The following is an 11,523-nucleotide window of genomic DNA, read 5'->3' as shown; positions in this document are numbered from 1 at the left end:
TGGATTAAAAAAAAACTACTGTTTGACTTGAAAGTCTTGAAATCAGAGTCATGAGACAGTTATGTTGGGATGCTAAATGATCTGGAAGAAGTATTCTTTTTTTTTTATAATAAATTTTTATTAATAGTAATGGGATGACATTAATAACTCAGGGTACATATATTCAAAGAAAACATGTCTAGGTTATTTTGTCATTAAATTATGTTGCATACCCCTCGCCCAAATTCAGATTGTCCTCCGCCACCCTCTATCTAGTTCTCTGTGCCCCTCCCCCTCCCCCTAACTCTCTCCCTCCCTTCCTCCCATGTCCTCCCTCCCCCCACCCCTGGTAACCACCACACTCTTGTCCATGTCTCTTAGTCTCGTTTTTATGTTCCACCAATGTATGGAATCATGTAGTTCTTGTTTTTTTCTGATTTACTTATTTCACTCCGTATAATGTTATCCAGATCCCACCATTTTGCTGTAAATGTTCCAATGTCATCATTTCTTATGGCTGAGTAGTATTCCATAGTGTATATGTGCCACATCTTCTTTATCCAGTCTTCTATTGAAGGGCTTTTTGGTTGTTTCCATGTCTTGGCCACTGTGAACAGTGCTGCAATGAACATGGGGCTACATGTGTCTTTACGTATCAATGTTTCTGAGGTTTTGGGGTATATACCCAGTAGAGGGATTGCTGGGTCATAAGGTAGTTCTATTTGCAGTTTTTTGTGGAACCACCATACTTTCCTCCATAATGGTTGTACTACTTTACAGTCCCACCAACAGTGGATGAGAGTTCCCTTTTCTCCGCAGCCTCTCCAACATTTGCTATTACCCGTCTTGTTGATAATAGCTAATCTAACAGGGGTGAGGTGGTATCTCATTGTAGTTTTGATTTGCATTTCTCTAATAACTAATGAAGCTGAGCATCTTTTCATATATCTGTTGGCCATTTGTATCTTGGAAGAAGTATTCTAGTAATTAGTTATGTTGAAAATGCCTTATGGTCCTGACCAATTGGCTCAGTGGTAGAGCATTGGCCTGGCATGTGGATGTCTCTGGTTCAATTCCCGGTCAGGGCACACAGGAGAAGTTACCATCTGCTTCTCCACCCTTCCACTTCTCCCTTCTCTTACTCTCTCTTTCTCTCTCTCCCCCTGCCACAGCCATGGCTCAGTTGGAGCAAGTTGGCCCAGGTTGCTGAGGATGGTTCCATGGCCTGCCTCAGGCACTAAAATAGCTTGGTTGCCAAGCAATGGAGCAATGGCCTCATGGGTAGAGTATTGCCCCCTTGTGGGCTTTCTGGGTGAATCCCAGTCAGGGCCTTTGTGGGAGTCAGTCTTTCTGCCTCCCCACTTCTCACTTAAGCAAAAAAAAAAAAAATTTAAAAAAGAAAATGCCTTATGACTAAAAAGTACATAGTGAGTCCTGATGTGCTTTAGGACATAGAGTCTGTGCCGATTGTGCAAGTGCTTCCCTCACTATCCTACAAAACCTGCACAGCAACCAAGGCTCCTTTCCTGTCTGTCCTGATACTGGGCACTCTGACTGGCCCTCCAAGAAGGATTTTTAGAACAGGAGCAGCCAGGTAGTTAATGACCTAAGCCCCTTTTCTTGACTGGGAAGATTAATGGGTGAGGTAAGCTATATATCCCTTGATAAAGTAGATTCATCTTCTGCACTTCAAGGTCTAATTTCAACAAACTCCAACTGCATTATACCAATTCAGACATCTCAATAAAAAAAAATGAAACCATATAAATAATACAGATCTGTATATGCCTGCAAAAAAAGAAATCACACTGCCTGAAAGCTGCAACCTTTGTGGTATCAAATGTGTTTTAATACCGGCTGGTTAGGCAAGGAAGAGGACAGTAAATATTATGGTTGACTAAAATACTATGTATGTCTGTGTATTTATTTTTAAACAGATTAATATTGAAATAGATTAATGGTCTAAAAATTGGAAATTTCTAACATTCTCTTATTATTCATAATTTCATGTATCATAAAATGTCCCTGAATCAAAATTGTTAAAAACTGGGTATCATTATCACTACTCTAAGCAATCACCAAATATCATCAGTGCCTTATTCTCCAATTACATTTTCTTGGTCTTTCCAGCTATGATAACAAGGTAAATGTTGGCTTTGGCATTTAGGATATAGTGTATATTTTAAAACTGAAAACATCACTGCCCTCTCACAGTGAATGAAACACTTATTTTCCCAGTATTGTCAATAACTTCTGGTGATAGGATGATACTCATCTGACTCTTATAAGGCCAATGGTCTGAACATAGGCTAAGACCTAAAATGCCATTCCATGACAGGATGGGGGACACCCACAGGTAGTGTGGGGAACAAAGGTCCTCATTTTCCATTATGTTCTAATCACCTAAGTAGAAGAATTAAAGCAAAATTGGCTATTTTACTAAGAAAAAATTGATTCATTTGAAAGTCACTTATTTGCTAAAAAATATAATATTAAATATATATGGATATACATTGGTGGAACATAAAAATGAGACTAAGAGACATGGACAAGAGTGTGGTGGTTACCAAGGGTGGGGGGGGAGGGAGGACATGGGAGGGAGGGAGGGAGAGAGTTAGGGGGAGGGGGAGGGGCACAGAGAACTAGATAGAGGGTGACGGAGGACAATCTGACTTTGGGCGAGGGGTTTGCAACATAATTTGATGACAAAATAACCTAGACATGTTTTCTTTGAATATATGTACCCTGATTTATTAATGTCATCCCATTACCATTAATAAAAATTTATTAAAAAATATATATATATATGGAAGTAATTTTAAGGTTCCTGTATAAAATATCTCATTTTATTGGCAAGTAACTGTATTTTTATACCCTTGGGAGAAAATAGTCATTGTTTTCCAAATCTTGTCAGGTTATTACCCCCTACCTGCATAATAGTTTACCAGAGATTTCCCAGAGTTACTGTGAACACAAGTCACTACACTAGATTAAACTGCTTTTACCCCTTTTACACTCATAAGGTAACTTGGTCAGTTCATGGCAGAACATAACATCCATCAATTCTGAAGTCTTCATAGATTGAGTGTTTCAAAGAAAATGAAAAGTTACAGAAATGGATGTACGTTCTGCAGGGCTGTGACTGTGACATTAAATGGTCATGCATGCTCAGTAAATGAGGGGTCTGTTCCTAACTCAGGGACACTGGTGGGCTGGAGCCCGGATGTGGAGCTCGTGGTCTCCAGAGTCATGGCTTCAGAAGCAGGCATGGAACTAGCTGCAAATAGGAATGCCTGGACCTGTTGAGCCAAACTCCGATGTGCAGAGCCAGTTGGAATGAACACTGGCACACACACGTTCTCCTCTCTATGAACGCCCATGTTCATTAAGAACCTACTGACTCGGGTTCCTTACTTCCTCAAAAGTGTACCAGGAGTTATTGTTTTAGAAGAATGTAAAAGTCCATTCCTAAGTCAAGGCTGACCCTGTTCTCCCATGAGCCAGTGCTTCTCAGAGCTTACCGAACACAGAGACAAGCCCCATCATAAGCCTTGTTAAGAGCTATTTGTTCTAGAAGCCATTGTCCTATAGGTCAAACATCCTTTATAAAGCAGTCGGCCACAATGGATCTGGATGGATTCCTGTGTCCTACCATTGTTTTAAAGAGACCAGATGGGAGTTTTGTACAGTGAGTGACAGGGTTTTCCTTTCAGGGTTTCCATCTATTCAGACCACAAGGCAAACAAATGCTTTCTCAGAAAGCTATGTTTTCACCAAAAGCTTGTTGAAATCCCATTTTCAGAAAAAGGATCATCATGGTAATATAATAGTTAAGAGGCCTCAGTTTTTTTGTATTTTTCTGATGTGAGAAGCAGGGAGGTAGAGAAACAGACTCCTGCAGGTGCCCAACTGGTATCCACCTGGAAAGCCCACTAGGGGGCGATGCTCTGCCTATCTGGGGCATTGCTCCATTGCAACCGGACCCATTCTAGCACCTGAGGTGGAGGCCATGGAGCCATCCTCAGTGCCCCTGTCAACTTTGCTCCAGTGGAGCCTTGGCTGTGGGAGGGGAAGAGAGAGACAGAGAGGAAGGAGAGGGAGAAGGGTGGAGAAGCAGATGGGTGCTTCTCCTGTGTGCTCTGGCTGGAAATCAACCCAGGACTCCCACACGCCAGGCAGATGTTCTACCACTGAGCCAACTGGCCAGGGCAAGAGGTCTCAGTATTTTTAGTCTCTGTTGCCTATAACTATCTACATTTAAATAAATCAACCTGAGATTTGGTGTTTTTGTCTATAACGTTAAAAGGGTAAATACCTTTCTGAGATACTTTAACATGAAGATTCTGTTTCCATGTGTACAGCTGTGGCTTTGATAATCCAGTAGCCAGTCCTTCAACTGTAGTCACTTTCTCCTGATCAATATCAGGGATATTAAAAACCAGAGAAAAATGAACACACTCTTTTGTTCATCAGAACAGGAAAGGTTAGGGTATTCCTAGGTCAGAGCACTTGGACCTCAGAACCTCCAGCAGGCACAGAGACAGGGCCTTGCCAGCATGTCCTTGGCTGGTTGTATTCTGCCTGTGGGTCCCATCTGGGTGGGAACCACAAGGATGCAAGCATTGCATGGGAGCCTGGTTTGTACTTTTGGTCCAAGCGTTAACAGCTCTAACACTGGGCAAGTTTCTCAACCTCTCCAAGCCTGTTTGCTCACCTGCAAAATGGGGACGATAACACTGATTGGGTCGTTACAAGAATTAATTGTGGTAAGTCCTATATGGTGCATATTGTGGTGCCTGGCACAAGGTAAGCACTCATAAATGGCAGGTCTCTCTTTTTCTTTCCTTCTTTCTTTGTTTCTTTTCTTTCTTTCCTTTTGTTCTTTCTTTCTTCTTTTTATTTTTTGGATTACCACCTGCATAGTTATACCATCCATACAAAGTCTATGAAGGTACTGTGAGCCACCGTGTTGCCACAGCCCCTGGTTCTGTCTTCTGGACTTATTTTTTTCCACATTAGATAAACCAGCCAGTTTATTATTTCATATTAAGAGGTACAAATTTTACTTTCCTGACTGAAATACCAATGTCAGCATGAATCGTGCGTTTTCTTCCCAAAGGTAATTACGTGGAAAACCAGGTTATTATCAGGTTATTTGGCTAAATGAAATTCAGTAACAGGAGGCTAATCTGAAGCCCTGCATCTCACCTGTGAAGCGGGGGCAACCTGCCCACCAGAGACAGCCCCTCACCAGGTATTGGTTGACTTTTCCTTCCCATCTTGCTCTGCCTGAGCACTGCCCCCTGGAATTCTTACTAAGGTAGTCTTACTTGCTGACCTGAAGCGAATGGATGAATATGAATGAATATGTTGGCTCCCTGTTTTTCCAGAAACTTTTTTTTTTTACAGAGACAGAGAGAAAGTCAGAGAGAGGGATAGATAGGGATAGAGGGATAAACAGGAACGAAGAGAGATGAGAAGCATCAATCATCAGTTTTTCGTTGCAACACCTTAGTTGTTCATTGATTGCTTTCTCATATGTGCCTTGACCGTGGCCCTTCAGCAGACCAAGTAACCCCTTGCTCGAGCCAGTGACCTTGGGTCCAAGCTGGTGAGCTTTGCTCAAACCAGATGAGCCCGTGCTCAAGCTGGCGACCTCAGGGTCTTGAACCTGGGTCCTCCGCATCCCAGTCCGATGCTCCATCCACTGAGCCACTGCCTGGTCAGACATTTTTCCCAGAAACTTTACATCACACAGCCCTGAATTTGGGACAGTAATGTAAGGAAGCAGGGAGAAAATGAACTGAGGGCATCTCTTTCACAGAAGAAAAACTGGTAACAGTGGTGGCCCTGAGGGCAATTGGGTGGTTTGGAGTCAGGCATAGGACATTGACTTTTCACTGTATAACATTTTCTTTTGAACATTAAAAATATTTTTAGCATCTTAATTTTTAAAAAGTTTTAAGATATAACTTGTATGTCTCAGCATAGAGAATATAGCCAATAATATTGAAATAACTATGTATGGTATCAGATGGATACTAGACTTACTGGGGTGATCACTTTGTAAGGTATATGAATGTCTAACCACTGTGCTTTACACCTAGTGTAATATCGTATGTTAGAAAAGAAAAAGTATAAGGTTTGGTTTTTGGGCAAGGAGTATGGGGGCTTATAATTCATTTCCTTTAGTTCTGTTATGCTTTATGCTGGTTACTACTTCATTTACAAAACCCACTGAGTTTGTTTAATCAACTCACTTGTCACATGAGCCAACAGAGTCTCATAAATAATTTAATTTGGGTAATGATACTAATTATGAATTTAGAGATTCATTTTGGAATGAATGAAAAAATTCTGGAAATGAAGGATGGTGACAGTCATACAACAATGTGAATGAATGTCCTTAATGCCACTAAACTCTACTTTTAAATGGTTAAAATGAAACACTGTACCCGTTAAAGAACTCCTCCTTTGTGATATAGAATTTAGTTTTGCAAGGTAAGAAATTTCTGGATAGCTATCTGCTTCACAACCATGTGAGTACACTTCATACCACTGAACTGTTCCACTTAATAAAATGGTAAATTTCATGGTTTTAATTTTTTTACAATTTTTAAAAACCTTTTAAAATGGTTTAAATGGCAAATTTTGTTATGTACATTTTACTACCATTTGCTAAAAGTTCTTTGTGACTATACTAGAGATTGAAAGTAGACTAGTGGTTTCTAGGCTGGGACAGTGAGGAGGGGGTAGGAGCAGCGACTGCTAGTGGGTATCAGGCTAATTTGGGGATGATGAAACTTTCTCAAGTCGGATTGTGGTGATGGTTGACCAATTCTGCGAATATACTAAAAACCATTGGATTATAAACTTTAAATGAGTAAAGTATATCATATGTAAATTATACCTCAAAGTCTTTTTAAAGAAACAGACAAGTTACACCTTCCCTCTGAGGATCTCATGAAGGGAAGGGTGTGGGAAGAAACCATGGGGGCCCAGAAAAGGAGGGAAATCGTTTTTGGTTCAGGGTTATGCAGATGTGACTGGTTTCCACAAAAGGGAACCAAAGGAACTCCTGTTGTAGGTTTGGGCAGGGCTTTGATCTCTGGCTCTCATCTATTGCTCAGGGAAGGTCAAGGGCAAATCCAGTGTGTGTGGGTCCATGTAGTTTCAATAGCCCACGCTGGCTCAGCCTGCAATACTACTTTTCAGAAGTTTTTTGTTTTTTTTTTTAAATGAAGAAAGAGCTAGAATAAACTCTGCATGCTCTTGCAAATTAACTGGCTTGGAAATAACAAAGGTGGCATTTTATTTGAGCAAGTACAACATAGTGTAACAATGTAGTTGGTTTTTCCTTTATTTACCATTGTCCATCCTGATGGAATTCTGTGTGTGTGTAGAGAACAGCCTTGAAAAAAAAATCTCAAAATACCCTATAAGTGAGTTATCATATGGTTGTCCATGGCAAAATGGGACTTTGAAGAACAGTGTAAAAAGTACATTTGGAAATAATGTATTAATATGAAAACACTTATGAGGAAACAAATTTATATAGAAAAAAGCTACACATGAAGCATAAAGCAGATCAGCTTAAGTAGATTAGAATTGGCCTGTGTCTCCGGGATGCCCTTAGGAGAAGAGCATAGTGGCGGTAAATTTCTGAGCGCCGGGTCTGCTGCGACGGGACTGTTGTGCTGGCCAGCTGGCCTCAGCCCTGCTGGTCTCAGACGTGTCTGGGTGGCTTCAGTACTCTTGACTGTAATATAGATGAACACTGTGCTGGTTCCACAAGTCCTCGCTGCACTGTGAAGGTGCACTTCAGGAACACAGGAGACAGCATGTGCTGGACACAGAAGTGTTTGAGGAAGGCTGACATGTGCTCACTGATTGATGCGACATACCTCAGCCAGGCAGGCACGGTGCTCAAACACATTAAATACAGAGAAGTTAATTTCCTTTATTTTCCCATTTCGAATGCTATGGCATCATGAACTATTAGTTACTGCAATCCCATGATCCAGGATCAGTAATTTATACATCCAAAAGTCCTGATTCTGAAACTTTTAGGATCATCCCCCCCCACACACATACACATACAAATGCAGCTCTGGATTCTACACAACTCTGTTGGTAGAAGATGAATGACATTTATGTAACTTCCAAACAATGGCTCGCTATGGTCAGCGAGTCTAAGCAGTACCTGTTGGAGGCTGAACAGAAAGTTACAGAATCATACTCTTTTAGTAGCAAGAGCTTTGGTGTCAGGGACAAACTGAATGAGCAAGAATTCAGTTCCAGGGCACTTGTGAAAGCTCAGCTGCAGCCCAGGTTTCATGAGCTGTCCCCACCCTCCCACGCCATCTCGCCACTTCTGGATGGCCACCAGTCAGTTGCCTATGCATCTCCAGAACCCATTTTATTCAGTATTGATGGTCATGCTTCACTGCAGCATGGAACTGTCCCAGCCCAGAAGTTGAATCTTTACTAGTACTTTTTTTTTTAGCGATAGAGACAGAGACAAAGAAAGAGACAGAAAGGGACAGATAAAAAAGAGAGAGAGATGAAAAGCATCAATTCTTCATTGTGGCTCCTTAGTTGATTTCTTTCTCATATGTGCCTTGACCAGGGGGCTCCAGTAGAGCCAGTGACCCCTTGCTCAAGCCAGAGACCTTGGGGTTTCAAACCCAGGTCCTCAGTGTCCCAGGTTGACACTCTATTTACTATACCACCACCAGGTCAGGCAGTAACCCAGTGCTTTCAATGCCATTCTTGTCAGTGACTGGTTATAATGAGAGTCTAGCTACTGAGACCCAGAGGGGATGTGCTGCTGAAGGCCGTCTGTGCAAGCTGTCCTAGATTTTACAACAGGACAGAGGAGTTGCCACCTGTCTCCTTGTGGTTCCTGCAACTGTTATGGCAACCTTAGGACCAGGGGACCCGGCCTGAACAGGGAGCAGAATGCCATTAAGTCACCACATTAAGCAACCCCCAAGACTTTCCACCTCTGTAGTTAATTGGTGAGGTGATAAGAGTCTAATTTTTAAAGACTTGGGGAGCAAAGGGGATACCTGCTATTTCTGCCCCCAAGTAATCAGATGCATCCTCTTCCCCTGCAACAGCCACCTGTTCACAGGGGCAGTGCACCCACACATGCATGCACACGCACACTCCTTCCCACAGAGCTATTCTTGAGTGAGGGCAAACTTGACCTCCCCATCTCCTAAATCCAAGCTCCTGGAATAGTGCCTGCTCCGGACCCCCCACCCACCACTGTCTCTGATGACGACATATCCCCTCACTGCTCTCACTTTCCACATTGGTATGCTGGGTGCATGTCTGCTGAGTAACTGACTACATAAGTACAACACACTATTTCCCTTCATTTGAAATGGGGTTTCCTTCCTCACCTTACTTCTTTCTCTGCAGGAGACAAAAACTGAGAAAAAAGAAAGTCAGAATTCAGATTCTGAAAGAAGAATAAGTATTTCTTAATAAAGCCCAAAATGGCATGCCCCACCTTTGAAAGTTACAAGTAAAGTGACAGAATTAGGACACAGGGGGAGAGCAGTTAGATGCTGTCTAAGTGACTTCCTGCTGCTGTATGACCCCATATGCACTGCCCAGTTCTACTACTAATCGCGACCAGGAGTGGTGGCGGCAACATCAGCATATCAGAAGATAGAGTAGACAGTATAGCAGAGTCTAGCACAGAGTAGGCCCTCAGCAAAGACCCATGAATGAGTAGAAGACACAGCATTGATGATTAGGACTGTAAGCTTACTCCTTGAAGCTTTTTACTATAAACACAGAATGAACTGTGCACACCAGTAACAATAATGCTCTCTCAATGTGATGAGCTTCACCTCAAAGTGCTCACATAAAAATACTTGGACCTAATGTAGATTTCAAGAGGTTTTGAAATAAAAAAATAAAATCTTGGGTTGTTTTACTTTAAAACTCCCACAGTTGTTACCTAAAGCTCAAAACATAGAGCCATCATCAGATTTCCAGGCCATATGCCATAAGACCTGCCCCTGTGCACAAGCTGAATCTCCAATAGCTGCTCTTCTGTGTGAAAGCTCTGAGCCACCCTTCTGATGGGAGGGCAGAGAGAGCCTTTGCAGAAATCCCACCCACATGGAAGTCAGCTCAACATCCTCTCCAACGTGTGCGGATCCAGTGCTAACTCTGAACTCATTCCCAATATTAACAACATGTTGCAACTTTCATTAGGTAATCCCAAACCAACACTAGGGCTTCTGCAAGATCTTTTCTATTACACAATCGAGTACAAACTGTAGGAAATGACCACCAAACACAAGTGTAACCAACATAGTTCTATTAAAAATGCTCTCCAACTATGGCATTCAAAGACAGTAATACAATATTTTCTTTACAAAGCAACTAGTATAAAAATCTGCAAATGCCATAAATTCATTTGTAGGCTATTATATTCACAGAGGCCTTAGATTCCTTCCTAAGGTATTGCTTGTAGTTTACTTGTATTGCCCTGCTGGATGCATTGTCTTTGATCATTCTTTCCTAAAATGATTTTTAAAAGACCTGCAGAAAATTTTATTGCATAAGACACTATTCAGGACACAGAGATTGGGAACTGCAAATATGTGTTTGGAACAAGTCTTACAAATATTGCATTTTAAGAATTTGTTAAATACACTTTAGTTTGTCTCTCTTAAAAAATTAAAGTTACACTAAAAGTCAAATACATACAATGAAGCATTTTAGGAATGTTAGAGATAGAGTATGATGAATGATACAAAGGAAAAAGCCATAATTCTTGCTGGCTACATATTATATTGCCTTCCAAAGCAACCGTACAGGCCATAATCAGTTCATAGGTAAGTATTTCTACTAATCTGTTTTGGGAGAACAAATGTCTTTCAAGGTTTCCAGTTCCTCTATAAGCTTCTTGTTCTGAACTTCCAGCACCGCGACGCGGCTCTCCAGACACTTGACATATTCTTTCTTTCGCCGCCGACATTCTTTAGCAGCCTCCCTGAAAAAAGGAGAAGCAGAAAGGCAAACAAGACAATTTGTGCATGCTGCTGACAGCAGACAGAAGCAAGCTGGGGATTGTGATCATGGCTGCATTCCAAATCCTGGACCAACATTCCCAATTCAACTTCATACACTAAGCCAAACCGGATTCTTAAGGATCACAAACGTCCCTTCCATATGTCCACATGGCAATGAGTAGAACTGCTGCATCTCCTGCCATGATTAGAGTTCACAGTAAACAATGTCCAAGTCAAAGCCAGTTACTCTGTTTTATGGCAATAAAGGTCTTTAAGGGCCTTGAGCTCCTCAATCAGAGTCTTGTTTTGGTTTTCAAGCACAGCCACACGGTTCTCAAGACATTTGACATATTCTTTCTTCTTCCTGCGACACTCCCGGGCAGCTTCCCTGGAACCAACACAAGGCAAATGACTCAGGAACACAACCCAGAGGGGTTCAGTGAACTATGTCCCCTGACTCAAAAACCAAGCAGTCCTAGGTAAGGTCTGCACAAAGCCACAAAGC

The 11,523-nt window shown here is 41.8% G+C and overlaps 1 protein-coding gene across 21 annotated transcripts in view; it reads right to left on the bottom strand.

Annotated features, from left to right (window-relative positions):
* Positions 1-7,919: 7,919 nt before the first annotated feature.
* CREM (cAMP responsive element modulator) overlaps positions 7,920-11,523 on the bottom strand; it is a 126,958-nt gene continuing 123,354 nt past the window's right edge. For 16 of the 21 annotated variants that reach the window (XM_066279271.1, XM_066279278.1, XM_066279279.1 and 13 more), the window contains one exon: positions 10,858-11,406. In XM_066279271.1, coding sequence (XP_066135368.1) covers positions 11,262-11,406 — 145 coding nt within the window. In that variant the 3' untranslated portion in view covers positions 10,858-11,261. Of the gene's footprint in view, positions 11,407-11,523 lie in introns of all 21 variants that reach the window. The other 5 variants (XM_066279274.1, XM_066279280.1, XM_066279277.1 and 2 more) reach the window with 1 other exon arrangement.

Source organism: Saccopteryx bilineata, chromosome 5, assembly GCF_036850765.1.
Source record: "Saccopteryx bilineata isolate mSacBil1 chromosome 5, mSacBil1_pri_phased_curated, whole genome shotgun sequence".
NCBI lineage: Eukaryota > Metazoa > Chordata > Mammalia > Chiroptera > Emballonuridae > Saccopteryx > Saccopteryx bilineata.
The sequence above is the reverse complement of the archived record's forward strand: the minus strand, read 5'-3'. Positions and strand labels throughout refer to the sequence as shown.